Source organism: Carcharodon carcharias, chromosome 2 (genome assembly GCF_017639515.1).
Source record: "Carcharodon carcharias isolate sCarCar2 chromosome 2, sCarCar2.pri, whole genome shotgun sequence".
Classification (NCBI taxonomy): Eukaryota; Metazoa; Chordata; class Chondrichthyes; order Lamniformes; family Lamnidae; genus Carcharodon; species Carcharodon carcharias.
Genome location: NC_054468.1, coordinates 200,562,681 through 200,580,988, shown reverse-complemented (window position 1 = coordinate 200,580,988; position 18,308 = coordinate 200,562,681). Strand labels below are relative to the sequence as shown.

The 18,308-nt window shown below is 37.5% G+C and overlaps 1 protein-coding gene across 5 annotated transcripts in view; it reads left to right on the top strand.

Moving 5' to 3' along the window:
- LOC121292713 (suppressor of cytokine signaling 5-like) overlaps positions 1–17,988 on the top strand; it is a 43,613-nt gene extending 25,625 nt beyond the window's left edge. Inside the window, exons 2-6 of one of the 5 annotated variants that reach the window (XR_005946320.1) lie at positions 5,062–5,199; positions 7,878–8,022; positions 9,639–11,006; positions 11,102–11,219; positions 11,414–11,540. Coding sequence is in view for 4 of the 5 variants with exons in the window: in XM_041215024.1 (XP_041070958.1) it covers positions 9,654–11,219; positions 11,414–11,590 (1,743 nt within the window). In the remaining variant the exon portion in view is untranslated. Of the gene's footprint in view, positions 1–5,061; positions 5,200–7,877; positions 8,023–9,638 lie in introns of all 5 variants that reach the window. The other 4 variants (XM_041215024.1, XM_041215056.1, XM_041215044.1 and 1 more) reach the window with 4 other exon arrangements.
- The last annotated feature ends 320 nt before the right edge of the window (positions 17,989–18,308 follow it).

Sequence of the window (18,308 nt, the reverse complement as noted above, 5' to 3'; positions counted from 1 at the left end):
GGAAGACCGTGTTGTATTAACTTCATCAGACTTTACGAAGAAGTAACAAGGAGGATTATGAGGGTAGTGCAGTGGGCATTGTCTACATGGATTTTTAATAAGACATTTGACAAGGTCCACATGGCAGACTGGTTGGAAAAGTGCAATCCCATGGGATACAGGGGAAGGTGGCGAGTTAGATCCAAAATTGGCTCGGTGGCAGGAAACAAAGGATGTTTTTGCGAATGGAAAGTGGTTTCCAGTGGTATTCCACAGGGCTCAGAGTTGGGCCCTTGCTGTTTGTTGTGTATATATTAATGATTTGGACTTAAATGTGGGAGGCATGATCGGGAAATATGCAAATGATGCAAAAATTGGCCATGTAGCAGATAGTGAAGAGGATAGCTGTTGTCTACAGAATGGTTTAGTTGAGTAGGTAGAAAAGTGGCAAATGGAATTCAGTCCAAAAAAATGAGGTAATGCATTTGGGGAGGACAAACAAAGCTAGGGAATGCTCAATAAATGGGAGGATTTTGAGAGGGGTTGAGGAAGTGAGAGAATTTCGCGTGCATGTCCACAGGTCCCTGAAGGTGGCAGGACAGGTGGATAAGGTGGTAAAGAAATCATATAGAATGCTTTCCTGTACCGGACGACATATTGAATACAAAAGCAGGGATATAATATTGGAACTCTATAAAACACTGGTTAGGCCACAGCTGGAATTTTGTGTACAGTTTTGCCACCACATTACAGGAGCATAAGAACTAGGAGCAGTGTAGGCAATTCAGCCCCTCGAGCTTGCCCCGCCATTCAATGCAATCATGGCTGATCTCATTTTGGCCTCAACTCCAATTTCCTGCCCTCTCCCTATAACCTTTCAACCCGTTACTAATTAAAAATCTGTCTATCTCCTCCTCAAATTTATTCAACGTCCCAGCATCCACTGCACTCTGAGATAGTGAATACCACAGATTCACGACCCTTTGAGAAAAGTAATTCCGTCTCATCTCTGATTTAAATCTACCACCCCTTAGCCTAAAACTATAGCCTCTTGTTCAAGAATGCCCCAGAAGGGGAAACATCCGCTCTACGTCTACTTTGTCTATCCCCTTGTCTATCTTGTATACCTCAATTAGATCTCTTCTCATCCTTCTGAACTCTAGTGAGTATAGGCCCAAACTGCTCAATCTCTCCTCTTAAGACAAGCCCCACATCTCTGGAATCAATCTAGTGAACCTCCTCTGAACCGCCTCCAATGCAACTACATCCTTCCTCAAGTAAGGGGACTAAAACTGCACAGTACTCCAGGTGCAGTCTCACCAATGCCTTGTACAGTTGGAACAACACTTTCCTATTTTTATACTCTTCCTTTAGCAATAAAAGCCAAAATTCCATATTACCCGCTGTACCTGCATACTAGCTTTCAGCAATTCATGCACTAGGACACCCAGATCCCTCTGCACTGAAGCATTCTGAAGTTTCTCTCCATTTAAATAATGTCACCTTTTTATTCTTCCGACCAAAATGGATAACCTCACACTTATCCACGTTAAACTCTATCTGCCGCATTTTGGCCCATTCACCTAACCCGTCCATATCTATTTGTAAATTTCTTATTTCTTCATTTCAACTTATTTTCCCACCTATTTTGGTGTCATCTGCAAATTTAACTATTGTACCTTCTATCCCTGATTCCAAGTCATTAATATAGATTGCAAATAGTTGGCCCAAGGACCAAACACTGTGGTACCCCACTAGTTACAGCTTGCCATCCAGAAAAAGACGCATTTATCCCGACTCTTTGCTTTCTGTTGGTTAGCCAATCCTATATCCAAGCTAGTATATTACTCTTAACTCCGTGTGATCTTATCTTGTGTATTAGTCTTTTGTGTGGCACCTTATCAAAGGCCTTCTGGAAGTCCAGATATACTACATTTACAGGATCCCCATTATCTACTTTGCTTGTTACATCTTCAAAGAACTCTAGCAAATTAGTCAAACACTATTTACTCTTCATAAAACCATGCTAATTATGATGGATTGCATTTTGACTTTCCTAGCTGTCTATATTCTGCTTTCAGGACCTCATCCCTTTTTTTAACCTATGTCATTGGTACCGATATGAACCATGACCTATGGCTGTTCACCTTCCCCTTTTAGAATGTCCTGCAGCCGCTTGGTGACATACTTGACCCTGGCACCAGGGAGGCAACATACCATCTTGGTGTCATGTCTGTGGCCCAGAGACATCTATCTGTTCCCCTTATGACAGAATCCCCTATCACTATTGCTCTCCTCTTTTTTCTCTTCTCCCCCACCGTCTCCACACACACACACACACACACACACACACACACACACAGCCCACCCCCCACCTCAATGCGGCTGAGTCACTCATGGTGCCAGGGACTTGACTTTTGCTGCATTCCACTGAGATACCACCTCCCCCAGCAGTATCCAAAACAGAAAATCTGTTAGAAAGAGAGATGGACCCAGGGGACTCCTGCATTACCCGTCTCGTGCTTTTACTATGTCTGGCGGTCATTTCCTTTCTGCCTGTGCACTCTTTACTTGCGGTGTAACCACCTCACTGTATGTGCTATCCACGAAGATCTTGGTCTTGCGGATGCTCCAGCTCCGAAACATGGATTTCAAGTAGCTGCAGCTGGAGACACTCACGTAGTCCCCCTGGACACTGGATGTGTCCCTGACTTTGCACAGGAGGAGCATTCCACATGGCTGAGCTGGCCTGCCATGACTTGCCCTTAAACTCGAGGAAGTAAAAGGGAATAATTTAAGGAATATTAAATATATTCTAGGGACTTTACTACTTTATTCACTTCTTAATCTAAAGACCAATTTTTACTTTAAAGACTGGATAGTAGGACTACTTACCAAGGCCACCTCTCCTCTTGCACTGGCTCCCAGCCCTGCTCTGTTGTCGGGCCTGTTCTCTTTGCTCTTTAAGGCCATCACCCCTCTCGCGTTATCCAATGCCAAAAGCAAAGGAGCATCTCTTTCCCTTCCTCTCCTAACTCCCTTAATCACCTAACTCCCAGCACTCTATTCTAAGCCACACTCAAATGCCAAGTCACACTAACTTGGCTGGTTTTATATGCTCCTAAGGCAACGGCTAGCTGACTCGGTCACAGAGGAACTAGTTTCAGCTGCTGCTTTAATTAACTGAGCATAACTGGTCATCCAGTGGAGACCTTATTAAAACCCAGCTTAGGGCTGGGAACTTTAGAATTTAAACTGTAGATTTCCGTTAAATGATAAGTACAAACAAAATCAGATTTTTACAAAAAGATTTTTAAAAATTAAGTTTTAAAAGATTATTAAAAAATAACACTCCTTACTCACCATTCACCAGCATCCAGTCCCTAGGTCACTGGAAAGTGGGATTATAATGAGTGGCTAGTTCCACTTTCTCTTTTTTTGGCCGGCACAGACAAGATGGGCTGAATGGCCCCTTTCTGCATCATAACGTTTCTATAGTTCTAACACATTCTGTTGTAGAAATCTGATTTCCAATTCTGATCTGACTTACCAAGCACCCAGTGACACCTGTTAGTCCTTATCTGTTAGTTATGTTAATGATATTTGATAATAAATTTCTGTATTAGATTATTTGATTTTCTTAAGATAAGGGCTAACTCTTTGAGACGTTAAAATTTGTTCAAACATTTCTTTTTAAAGTTGCATTTCCGTATGATAATTTGAATATATACAATTTATCTGATTGAGTTGGTCAGCAGCTGATTATATGATTTAAGTGGTGCTGAGTGCTGTTCATAGTGTTCCATATTATATTGAAGTATATTTTTATTGATGGCTGAGCCACTTCTACTTGTAGAATTGAAGTATTGCAAATGGGATCTGTTTAAATTGAAATGTATCATCTGCTTTCAGCACTTCATAGTATTTTGATACAACTAGATTTGACTCTTACAGATTTCAGAATTTTGATATAATGAAAATTAGTAAAGGCAAAATGGGAATGCAGAAAACTAAATTGGTTGTACAGTAAGTCCTTAAATCTCTGCAGTACTGATCTCAGTGGGAGCTGCTGATTTTATTTTAAAATTAGTTGGTGTTATCAGTGGGTACTATGAGGAAACGGAGAGCTGACTTACTGCAGTGCCGAGCTTCTTTTGTTGCAAGGATCGATGGAGGTGAGTGCTGCTGGACTACACAGGTGGATAAAGAACTGGAGTGTTCAAAGCCACAGTACCAAAGTAGTTTTGGGGACTTCGATTATCTGCCAGGATGTAGGTTATTTGACAATTTTAAAATTAAAAACAAGGCCTTTGACACTGCACCTCTGGGTTGCCCTTTTTGCAATTCCTTTTCAGCCTGAAAAGATCCACTTGAACTATCCTTCAGTTATTTCTTGGCTAATTTTCCATTTGAATGCCCTACTTTTGCATCCTGTTCCATGACTTCATTACTTTAGCCATTGATTGGCAATGTGGGACCTTTGTGGAAAGTTTTCTGAAATCCAAGTGTTTGATCAGCTGTTTCCCTTAATTGCCATGTTGATAATTTTCAAAAAACCTGAAACAGATTAGTTTAAACAGGGCCTCACTTACATGAAGCAATGTGCCTGTTCTTTAACTTATCCTTTAAATATTCACCTGCTACATCTCATTTTTGTTTTTCTAGTTCAGCAGTTGAAGATCATAAATGATTTTTAGGTACACATCTTGACCCTTTGCAAAAAAAAAAAGCAGTTATTTAATGATAAACAGATTTTCTCACTCCTTGGAGAAGATTAATTGAGTGCATGTTTAGATTAAAGAAAATAGAGTAGCGTAGAGTAAAATAGAGGCAAAAGAAATAAATTTGCACCAAACAGAAATGAACTGAAGCACCAAGAACACAAGCAGAAAGTATTACATATTTTGAGTTTGCCATCATTATTCTTTATCTGTCCCTCTCTCCCTCCCACCCCACTCTCATTGTGGTGCAGATTCCTTATAATGCAGGCTCTAATCTAATGCACTGTTATTCACTAGCTCTTACACCCAGGTTTACTGTTTAACTAAATGATTGTATAATGATGCCCTCTCCCTATAACAGGAACTGGATGTCATTTCTCTGGATGTGTCACTGTATGTACTTCCTAAGTCTTCCAGTAGGTGGAATTGATGAACACTCTAGGACCATATCAGTGTAAAATTAAGGACTTGGTTCATTTTGCAAAAAGCAGGTGATCAGGTTAGTAATTGTTTTAAGCTTCAATTCTTTTGTAATATACAACAGAAATGTGCAATACTATCCTTAAAAAAACACCAGGATTGGTATTTTGTTTTCCTTTCTTTCTGATCAATCTCTGCTATAAAACTGACTCTAACTTAATTTCCTGCTCAAGCCTTGCCCTGTCATTTGAAGCCTTTGGACCTGATGTCCCCACTATGATTCCCCTGGTCCCTGAAATTGTTTTACCTAATCCCCACTCCACATAATGTGAAAAATAGGGCCAGGAGTAGACCATGCGGTCCTGCGACCCATTCAGTATGATCATGGCTGAACTGATCTTGGCCAAAACACCACTCTCCAATCTGCTCCTCATAGCCCACGACCCCCTTACAGTTAAAACTCTGTCCATCTCAGCCTTGAATATATTCAATAACTCTCTCACAGCTCTCTGGAGTAGATAATTCCGAAGATTTATGACACTCAGATGAAATTTCTCCTCGTCTCTGTGTTAAAGGGTCAATTCTTTCTTCTGAACTTATGCCACTCAATTCTAGATCCCCCATGAGGGGAAGCATCTCTCAGCATCTACCCTGTCAAGCCTGCACAGAATCTTATATTTCAATAAGATCACCTCTCCTTTTAAACTCTAATGAGTGCAGGCCCAACCTGCTCAACCTTTCCTCATAAGAATTCTTCATTGTAGGAATCAACAATTTATTGGAAAAAATACAAGACAATCTCGGGAAAGCATCCCTATTCAGAATAGTGTTTCAAATCAGCCCAAGATGTCCATCATTTCAAAAGAAAGTGGCTGCATCTAGCAAGTCTATATTTTAGTGGCCTGTTTCTCTATTTACACTTTCATAAATTAGGTTCTTGCCTACTTTGTCATGAAAATTATTTGGATGAATTTAATGTTAAAGTATTGATTTTTAAATTATAAATTCGATATCCTCCTCGCAGCCATACGTTAGAGCTATTGGGGCAATGGCAAATTAGCATGTTAATAAGTCTGGCATTGAAATATTTGTAAGTGGGAACAATAGGGGAATGAGTATTGTTTCAAATGGCTCCAATTATTCAAACTTTGCATGAGTTTTGCATCAAGCCTGATTCAAAGTCTGGGTGGTGGGCAGTTCACTGATCTGCCTCCACTGCAAATATATCCCTCAAGTAAGGAGACTAAAACTGTACCCAATATTCTGTGTTGGTCTTACCAATGCCCTGTACAATTGTAGCAAGACTTCCCTACTTTTATCCTCTATCGCCCTTGCAATAAAGGTCGAGTTTGCATTTGCCTTCCCACTTACCTGCTGTCCATACATCCTAACTATTTGTGTTTATGTATAAGAACACCCAAACCTCTATTGCAGCATTCTATCGTCTCTTTCCATTTAAATAGCATTTTGCTCTTTATTCTTCTGACCAACTGGATAACCTCACTTTCTTTTCCCATATTTTACTTCATGTCAGATTTTCGCTCATTCACTTAACCTATCTAAATCCCTTTGCATTTGTGCCCTCCTCACAACTTGCTTTTCCACCTGTCTTTGTCTTTACAGCAAATTTGGCTGTAATATATTTGGTCCCTTCATCCAAGTCAATAATATAGATTGTAAATAGTTGAGGCCCCAGTATTGATCTCTGGCACTCAATTAGTTTTCAACTGAAAATAACCCATTTATCCAGACTTTTTTTTCTTTTAGTTCTTGTCTAAGGATTAGTCAAATAACTGCTAACAAACCTACTTACCCACCCAGACCTTGAATGTGACTTCTTGTAAAACTCACTCCTAAAATCTGAATGCTTGGAAGCATTTGAAACAATACCCAATCCCCTATTGTCCTCACATAATTATTTCAATGCCATTTATTCACTTATCAATCTGCCATTGTCTCAATAAATTTGTATTTTAATATCAATTTAGATACATTTTAAGCTTTTATTGTAATTGCCTAAGTTCACATATTAGACACCCAACCTTTGGTGAAGCCAAATAGCTACAAATGTATTGAATGTACATAATTTTTAATACTGCATTGCTTTGTAGCTCGGACACCCCAAATGATGCACGTACTTTTACTTCAAATTTTAAAAAAGTTGTGTGTATTCTGAGCATGTGTAGCTTGCAGAATTTTGAAATTATTTGAATTGATACCCTTTCTGTGAAGATGACCATTCTTTGCTTTTTCTGCGCTTTTAGAAAAAACAATCACTGCTGAAATGCAAAGTTGTTTTCACTTTGGAAAATTGAATATTTTGACTGACAATACTACTTGCATTTTGTACTTCACATGACCATGTTGATTTTGCATCCACAAAAAGCTTGCGAGAGTTCCAAGTATGTTCATGTTTTAAAATGTTTCCCAAAATTATTTTAAATGTATTTTTTGTATTGAATATTTGTTTCAACATCAATTTTAACCAAAAGTTCTGTATTTCCATTAGAAACAAAATGACACTGTGTAGTTAACTCAATATGAACTTGTACCGCAAAAAAATTCCTTTTGTTGACATAACTTTTCAACAGCAGTTCTACATTTTCCTGGAAGAATTTTACTTGGAATCTTGCAATTAATCTGAAGCTCTGTAGAACACTGTGGCCAGCATGTTGAAACAATAACTCTAGTCTACTTGTATTTATAGTTGAACAAACAAGCCTTTAGTGTGGCTTTATCTCTGAATTTTGGTTCCAGCTAACAAATCATTGGGAAAGTATTACATGACCAAGTATTAAATGCTGCATGCAATCAAGGTGTGATTTATCGTGTGCTAAATCTCCCAGCACTTCAGCAAGATCAACTTTGTGTACAGTATTTGTACAGTTGACAGAAATCTAAGGTAAATTGATTAATTTCACCTGTATTTATCTGTCCTTCTGTATGGTTTTTGAAATTTTATGGAATGAATTTTCAACTTGAATTGCATACATCATTTGAAATTTGGTTGATGTATGATTGCGCAGTGGCATGAGAAACTAGGTGTTCACTTATGAAAATATTTTTAAGCTGGTGATTGCTTTTGTCTGTACTTTGAGGTACCAAAAATGAAGCTAAAAATGTACTTTTGAAATAAGATGCTGCACTTTCAAGCAAAGTACAGTTTAGGATTAAAATCTTCTGATTGCCCATTCTTTAATGTTAGTTCCAATATTGCAAATATATTGTGAATGGATGACAATTGAAGATGTGTATTTCTACATGGCTGTCTATGGGAGCTGCTAATGATGGGTACATTGTAAGGAAGCCACTAAATTTATTTTTGATTAATGAGCCATTCTAAATGAGATGGTATTATGGTATGTGCATACTAAGAGCAACATTGCATTTTTTGTACATGTGTACTACAACCCCATAGCAGATTTTACAATACAGTAAGGGGATTCTTTATGGCTGTAGGGAGATATCTAGCCACTGAACTAAATTGCCATGTTAGCTCTAACTTGCATGTTGGAACTTGTCTTTGAACACAACATATCTATTTCTGTTAAAGATCAGCATATCATTTGGTTTAATGGATTGGGTCAGTAGAAAGCAGACCCAGCTGAATAACTGGAATTATCTTGCAAGCTTCAAAAGTTTAGCTGAAAAAAAAAACGTATGTTCTGACAGAGGTTATAGGATACTTTTTCATTTTGAAGGTTTAATCCAATACTTAAGTTGTACATACTTGCATTTCATATGCTTAGAACACCAATTTTAATGAAAGTTGGGCAATGACTTGGAGGTGTAATTCAGTTTGTGACATTTGGTTTATGGAGATAATCAAATTGTCCTCCTGCAAGCTTTTACTGGCCAGTCACATTGCCAGTGATTTGGTTTTACCAAACGTGAGTCAAATGTGTAAGCCCTCCAGTACATCCAGTTCCTATCTGCCTGTTCAAATGGATGTAAAACATCTTGTACTATTTGAAAAGGGGTAGAGAACTCTCCTAGTACCTTGGTTAATGTCCCTTTCCCAATCAACCCACGTAAAAAATTAACTGTCTCTTCCTCCCAGTTTCAGTTCATCAGATTTGCTGTTTGCAAATTGGTGGCTATGTTTACATAGGTGACTGCATTTCAAAAGTAATTCTTTGCATCTGGAGCAATTTAAAATAGATGATTTGATGTAGCACCAAATGAATGCAAATTTTTGTTTGCTGGTAGCTTAATTTAGGTTATATAGACAATGTAGAAGTATTCAGAATTTACTGGGACTTAGCATTGTTGCCTTGACCAAATCTGCCTATCCTTTTATTAGTAAATTCAAATTTGCAAAAGGTAACATGAAAAATTATTCTATTTGTTCAGGAATTCTATTCAATAGTTGGTAAAATTACATTTTGTTTTGATATGCAATTGAAATGGGCTATATTAATTTCTGGTTTATTTAAACTATGGTGCAGGATTGGAAACAGTCTTATTTCTGAACTGTTATTGCTCAGTTTGTTTTAATATTTTTTCTTGTATCCTTAGGTACGTGTTTAACCTATGGATAAAGTTGGAAAGATGTGGAGCAATTTAAAATACAGATGTCAGAACCTTTTTGTTAATGAAGTTGGAAGCCGAAATGAAAATGACTTAAACTGTCCGAAATGTTCAGTTGGTAAAAATGCAAGCGCACAAGTTGGTGATCTGCCCCAGCAGGGTTTAAATCCATTAAATAGACATGGAACTATACCATTGGCTACAGACACATGTCTAAAAGTTGACAGAAGAAATAGAAACTGTGTTTCTGACATCCCAGAGATTGTTGAAGCTGATTTAGATAAGGAGAATGAAAACTTGGCTGCTGCACCAGAGTCTCATCTTGTTCGGAGAGACTCTTACTCCCGTCATGCTCCATGGGGTGGGAAGAAGAAACATTCTTGCTCTACAAAAATGCAAATGTCATTTGATACAGATAAGCGTTTTAGTCGGACAAGGCATGGGTTACAGAGACGTGAAAGACGGTATGGTGTAAGTTCCATACATGATATGGATAATTTGTCTAATCGGACTATGACACGACAATCTATACGCCAGCGTTTCCAAGAAACTGTAGGACTGTGTTTTCCATTGCGAACACGTAATAAACAGCCTAAGAGCTTATTCTCAAGCAGGAGAAAAATATTGCTCTCCGAACTGATGCTTGAAAAATGTCCTTTTCCAGCTGGGTCAGACTTAGCCCAAAAATGGCATCTTATTAAGCAACACACTGCTCCCGTGAGCTCGCAATCAGCCTGCTGGCTTGAGACGTTTGATCCAACTTTTGCTTCTGCAGAAGATGAAGAAGATCGGCTTCGAGAAAGACGAAGGCTCAGCATCGAAGAAGGGGTCGATCCTCCTCCCAATGCCCTCATACACACTTTTGAATCCACTTCACAAATTAATCAAACATACAAGCTGGGACCAAAGTTAGCACCTGGGATGAGTGAGCTTTCCGGTGACAATCGCGCAATGACAAATGGAGACTGGGACTCTGAAGAGGACACCACAACACTCTGTCTCCAGGCACGCAAACCCAAACCACGACAGGTGCCAGGAGAAAACTTTAGTCACTGTACCAGACCTGGGCCCTGGAAAGTGCATACACAAATTGATTACATTCATTGCCTGGTGCCAGATTTGCTTCAGATTACAAGTAACTCTTGTTACTGGGGAGTGATGGACCGTTACGAAGCTGAGGCTCTCCTTGATAGCAAACCTGAAGGCACCTTTTTACTCAGGGACTCGGCACAAGAGGACTACCTCTTCTCCGTCAGCTTCCGCCGTTATAACCGCTCCTTGCATGCCAGGATTGAGCAGTGGAATCACAATTTTAGTTTTGATGCCCATGACCCCTGTGTTTTTCACTCCACCACGGTAACTGGCCTTCTGGAACATTATAAGGATCCCAGCTCATGCATGTTTTTTGAACCTTTGCTTACTGTTCCACTGACCAGAACTCTTCCTTTCAGTCTGCAGTACATCTGTCGTGCAGCCATCTGCAACTGTACAACATATGATGGGATAGATGCACTTCCACTTCCCCCGCCTTTACAAGAATATCTGAAAGAGTACCACTACAAGCAGAAAGTAAGAGTGCGATGGTTAGAATGAGAACCATCAAAAGTCAAATGAGAATTGCACCCAGTGATTCTTGGCTCTTTTAAATTGCTGAAAAGTTGCTTATTCATGGGATATTATAGTTGCAAATTTATTCAGAAAGAAGGAATTCTTTCTGAATTATTCAAGGCTTGAATTGACTTAGTGTGTGGTTTCTCTTTCAGGTACTTGAACACTTCGTGGTGTCTGATTTTCAGTGGATACTGCAGATCCACCTACAAATTAATGTGCATGTATTTATTATGTTGGCATTTAGGAATTTACTAGCTATTGAAGTTGTCTGTGTGCAGGATATGGTCAAAAAGGATTCACTGATTCAGAGCAACTTTGGGGCTCTGTAAAATTGTAGAAGCTACACATAGTATGCACATTTACTGTAGGATCTTGGAAATCATGTGATGGAATTGAATCAAATTTTAATGAGACCACCATTTTGGAGATTAAGCACCACTTTTGTGTTGGATTACCATTCTGGCATTTGACCTGGATGATTTAGGCCAAACTGGAAGGATTTTACTTTTATTTTGATGTCTGCAAAGTTCTCTTTTTTTTTGTAAGTAATAGATTCTTTGGAGTGATTTCAGGATAATTGGGTACCGGATGATTATACAGTGCAGCTTGAGTGCTTGATTGAGAGATTACTGCACTTTCAGAGGTGCTGTCTTTAAGATGGGATGTTAAATCAAGAAACCGTCTGCTCCCTCGAGTGGACATAAAAGATCCCATAACACTATTTTGAATAATAGCAGGGGAGTTATCCCCAGTCTCATAGCCAATGTCTACCCCTCAGTTACATCAGTAAAAACAGATTTGTGGTCAACATCACACTGCTGCTTGTGGGAGCTTGCTGCACACAAATTGGCTGCCACATTTCTTGCAGTACAACAATAAAGCACTTTGGGATGTCCTCAAGTCCTGAAAGGCTCTATATCAATGTACATCTTTTTCTTTTGTGAGCATTGTCTGACCCTTGAGATTACTACCTTGAAATCATTTCCAAGCATTTTCTTTTGAAGGGGATGGGCGACTTCTATTTTGTTCTTTCCTTAGTAAATGTCATGATGAACATTGGTGAAGATGATCCTTGCAGTTTATACACCACATCCTCCAATGAAAAGTTAATTGACGCTAATGAGTGACCAACTATAGATTATCACTCGATCGATGTTACTTTCTGATGAGTGCCATTTTAGTTGTAAAATCTGTCTGAACAGTATAGGAAAACTTGTAACAATGAGATTGGAGTGGAGGGATCTGTAAATTGAGTTTAGAAATCCAGATAAAGCATACAAATGGTTTGTTTTTCAGCCTGAGAGCAGGAATCCAGGCTAACACTTGTGCAGTTGGAAGAGTATAACTTTATTTTGGCAATTAAGGGTGGGTAAAGGACCAGAGAATATAAATTTAAGTGAGAGAAGTGCATTTAAAACGGATTAGGAAAACATTAATACTCAAGGGTTATGTTTGGAATAACTTGACAGATAAGGGAATAGACACATAAATACTAGGGACTTGTAAAACTGCAGCTGGGTCCCATGTTAAGGTAGAGGAGGGATGAGCTCCAGTGGGAGGATTTCACTTCCTGTGTTTTGATTATAATTAGGAAATTGGATGCCCTTGTAATTTTTCTGTAGTTGCTGTTTCCCTATCCTAGCAGTAGTTTTTGCTGCAAAATGGCAACAATATGTCAGCTATTGTTTGACTGAGACATCACAGAACACAGGATAATGAACTATCTTCCTCTATTCTTGCAAAATAATTTCCCCTCTTAGTATCACTTTTTTGATGAATATGGGGCCACTTCCAAATATATGGTCAGGGAGTGAGGTCAAGAATTTTTCATATTTGTATTAATTACAGTTATGTGGCTTTATGCCGTGTATTGTGAGTTTTAGGTGACTAAGGTTTTGCAGGGAATTTGTCTGCATTTTTAAAGTGACCATTAGATTATTTGGGACCCAAGACCAACCATAATTTAAATTTCAAACATGGACTAAGCATTTTAGTGAACACCTTGTGAAGGGATTAACGTTTACGATAATGGTGAAAACTACAATCTCACCACATTTGTTAGCCTTTTGACTAGCCCACTTTGTCACAACAGGGCCAGTTTCACTTTTTATTTCAAATGATAACACCCTGAGGAGTGTTTGATTTTCATGTTCTCTTAGGATGTTTTAAAAGTTTTAATCCAATACTCCGAAAAATGTAAAGAAAATGTTTTATTATGTATTTGTTCCATAAGGAATTAACTGATATTTCTTAAATCTAGCTTTGTTCTTGTAACACAAATGAAGTTGCTGTGACAGTGTCTAGAAATTCAGTAGTTGCTCTATAAAATGCTAAATGATTCTCACCTTTTTGCAAAATAGCCATGCTAGGCAGCCACTGCAATTTTGGCAGTCCATTCCTATCCAAGATTAGCTCATTTGATCCTGTATGTACTGCAGCTTGTGTATCCCATGCTGTGCATCTTCCTTTCTTCTGTGACAAAGGAAAAAGCAGCATTTAGAAAGTTGCTTTATATTGTAGAAAAAGCAGGTACAAACTATTATTTTGTTGAATCTGATTGTTTCATGTCCTTTTGCTGATTCAAAATCTTAAATGTGCAGCCAGGAGTTCAGTTTTTAACTGTTTCAAGGATTGCTTGAGACATTGGAAGGTGCCAACTGAAACAATTCAATCTATACTGGAAACGTCAGATTCACTGTTTCCAGGTCAAGTAGATAGTGTTACCATGTGAAATCCATTTCAAAAGCTAAACATTAGCAATTCTTGTATTCCATATTTTAGTTTTCAAGATTTATCTCCTTTTCACAAGGTTTACTTTAATAGCACAATAGTATTTTTCTGCTGTGTGCTGTGAAAGTACATCCTGGAAAATCCTTAATCACCCGATATCCTTTATATGAGTTGTATGTTTATATTTGTGATATTGTCCACAACTGCTGTGAAGCTGAACTTTAGCTTTATTGCATCAAAAATAGTTTCAAATTAGGTTTATTTCAACTTGTAACTAAGCTATTCAGTAAACTTGCAAACACTACTGTGTCACATTTATTCTAATAGTTTGTTCTCATTATTAGTATAGTGGTTTGATTCTTGCCATATGTATGATGTAGTTTGGTTTAATGTCTAACTAAATGTGCAGAACATGCACATTTAAGCTGTAACCATTTGTCACCAGCATAGTTGATCTCCCACAATTGTGTATATATTCCAACTGCATCTGGTTTTCATTTTCATTTATGTACCTGCACAAGATTGTTAAATTAATCTAAGCTTGTCTGCAAAACAACCATCTTTATGTTGAGCCCTGGTGAAGCATACTCCAAGTAATAGAATTGGTTCAATTGTGTAAATTCATTCTCTTCAGAGTGTCTATAATTGTTAATTGATGTAGACCTCTGATCAACACCTGCACCTGATTTACACTTGAGGTGCTTTTGAAAGCAATAATTTGTTTAAAGAGCATGCCTGTAAGATGTTCTGTAATGATCCTGAAACTTGAAGCATTAATTGCTGTACTATTTTTCCAGCTAAAAGGAATCTTATTGAGAGATTCTCAATTTCTGGCTGATCTTTTTACTCAGGTAGTTGAGGGTGGCATGGCAATGATTGCAGGGTCCAAAACCCTTATCTAGAGTTAACAATTAACTTTTTCCCCCCAAACTGTTTAAATCTGCTCAGAATCTTGACTTAAATCTGAAGGGAAGTTTCTGTATAGACTTTTCATTAATTGAGAATGTAGCTGAAATAAAATTTTAATCCTTTTTTGTCAATTAAACCATCATGTACAAATAGAATATTGCTTATCCAAAGAGGAAAATTTAATGTGCAGGATATTGTTCCATTTAAGAGAATTTTGCTCTTTGTGGTTGGAGAATAATTTCCATATGATGCCATACTTATGTAAATTAAACCAAGATGTACGCCTGTTCAGCTGGATATTACAAATTCTATGGCATTATTCAAAGAATTGGGAATTCTCCTGGTATCCTTACCATGTCTCTTCATTCAGTACTATCTGAACCAGATTAACTGGTCATTGACCTGCTGGGTGTTTGTGAAATGGTGCTAATTGGTTGCTGTGTTTGCCTGTGTATGTCACTCCATTTTAAGAAGCAATTAGTTGATTAAATGCTTGAAGATGTTTTGACATGAAAGGCATAAATGCAAATATTTACTTTTCATCTGCAGTATTTTGGTACCATTTCCATCAATGCTATCATGAGCAGTGGCCTATTAGGGCCTGCACCAGTCAAATTGCACTGGTTTCTAATTCATGAGCTCCTGACTTAAAAAAAAAAATTGGATAGTTGACAATAGATATTTTCTGATAGACTCTTGAAATGTCTTTTGTACCTTCATTATTACACAGCTTTTCAGAATTTGAAGCTCTAATTTTTGCGGAGGTTAAACAAATTAGAGAATTAAATCAGTGTAAGTAAAGGGTATCTCTATATAATCACACACTTAAGCTCCCTCCCAATCTACCCTTCTTGAGTGCTTTCACTCTTTTTCTTGAATTTCATACTCTTGTTACTTTTGGATCTCCAAGTTGCGTGGCCCAGAGCAACTTATTCTGTACTTCATAAGGTATGGAGATCACTTGACCATCCAAGTCACAAATTTCTAAAATGATGTACCAGCTGATTCTCATAATGGGATAATAGTGTCCTGTGTGTACATGCAAACTAAGCAGCATTTGAGCGCTTCTATGACTCCCACTAAGACTCAAGCCTAAGTTTCTATCATAATGTATTTCGATAAATTTCAAGTTGCGATTTTGGTCAAATTTGCATCTTAATATGAACTTAGTTGCTCTTCATGGCCTAAATAATTCCTGTGAAATCCAAATACAATTGTCAATTTTGTGTATTGTACTGTGTGTTTTACATAGACCGTTTGCTTTCCAGGTTATAGAAATTAACTTAATGGATTTCAAGTCAAAAATAATTCAAAAACTGATTTAATACAGTTGAATGGATCCACAAGTAGAAGTTAGCCAAGATCCATGAAAAATTGCCTCCCTACTTGAAAAAATTATAAAGTTCTCAGTACCTTCAAATTTGAAGGATTATTTTAAAAAATAGTGAATGACAATGTTCAAGTTAATTCAGTTCCGTGATTTTAATATTGAATTGAGTGGGGCAGGTAAGATAATACAGATTCAATATTGAGTTAACACACTAGCCTTTAACCTCTGAATCAAGCCCATAATGATTTGGATGAAAACAAACCACCTGCTTTCAATTGCCTTTTGTAAACTTATAATTAGGGCAGTCTCACCTCAGCTCTGGATGAACGTGGGTCTACAGCACAAAACTGCCCTGAACTGACATACACTGGCCATAATGATGGCTGGTGTGGAAATTTAATTCCTGTTAATGAATTCAAACCCCAGCGAAATATTACACTGCTTTTAGTTTTTGTAATTTTCATAAGACACCTTAACACTCATGAGCCTTTGGTCTTTAAAAAGGCACAACTTAATTATCTTCTGCTATTTCTCCTGAATGCTTTTAGAGTCTGCTGTATATGGATGCTATCTATTTCTGTGCACGTAGGTGGAAAACATCTTGCAGCTTTCATCCCTTTTTGTGGGTCGTGGTCTAGTTTGCTTAGTGGATTCTGAAGCACTTTGCAAGATTTCTAAAGCTGTGTAAATATTGAGTTCATTGTTCCTTCATCGAAACAACCTGATGATGAGTAAACTAGGGATTCTGAAGATGCAAGCTAAGACTTTTATTTCTTGTCTTTTCAAGAGGAAGAACTTAGCGGAGAAGGTTCTAATCTATGATTTTCTATAAAAATTGTCAAAAAATATGTTTGAGCAGCAAGTACATGGCTTGTCTCATGGTATTTTAAGCTGTAACAAACTTTATTTAGTTCATTTAGTTAAAGAAATTAAAAGCTGGATCATCTTTCTCATGTTTTATTTTTGGAAAACAACTTTGAGCATGATGGTGACATGGTCCATTTGTTACAGCAACTGCCACTTAACCAATGTAGTACATTCATGGTTTTGACTTCCATCTGTTATGATTGTTAGCAGAGAAAAAAATTCTTTTTTAAATTTCAAAGGAAATGTACAGCTTTTTTGTGTGGGCTCTACAACTTAGGGCATAGGTAGTATACCTGGTCACTTATTTCTAATTGTGCTTTATATTACATTAAAGTTCTTTGAATGTGCTGTCAAACAGTATTTTTGCAGTTTAGCTGAAAGTAATTATTTGCATATATGTTCAACCCCTCAAACAAAAACATTTGTGCACTTTGAGATTTTTAAAAATCTACTTTTTGTGGGGGAAGTGTGTGTGTGCCTATCAGCGTATCAAATGCTTTGACATAAGCTACTTGCTGTAATGCTTTGTTTATAACTAAATGTTTGTGCTTCTGAATTTTAAAAAAACTGGCTACATTTGCTTTTGAGAGATCCAGCTTTTAGCACATGGCCAATAAATGCATTTATTGTAATATGTATTCTGTTATACTCTTAACAAGTAAATGTCTGTTTAGGGTATTGTTTACGTTGCATATAAAAATAATGTATGATTCTCTTAGCTGTAGATTAACGCTCATTCTAGTGTTGTATAATACAGTTTTTGTATCCTCAGCTCTTTTCACTTGCTATAATATTGCAACCATCCTTCCCTTTCTTTACACCCTGAAGACTTCCTTGGTGTTCACTCTGGCTTCATTGTCTTAATATGGAATAAAGACTACACACACTAAATGCCTTTTGTACCTGTGCTTTTCTTACCTGCTGATCATTGTACAGTATCAAAACTAGAGTGCTGCTGCTTCTCAAAAGTGAAAAAGACAAACAGTTGCCTGGTTCAATCAGAAATTCTGTGGATCCAGTTTTTGATTTTTGTTTTTGACTAGCTGAAATTTTTTAACCAAAGGTAGGAAACCATGTGTTCAGTTAAATTATAAATTGCTCAGAGAATCTCTTAATCCTGCATTCTTGGCACACGGTAAGTCTGTGCACACTCAACCAATCATTTTGCTTCAAATGCAATTATAATATTGCACATAGAACTTTGTGTACTT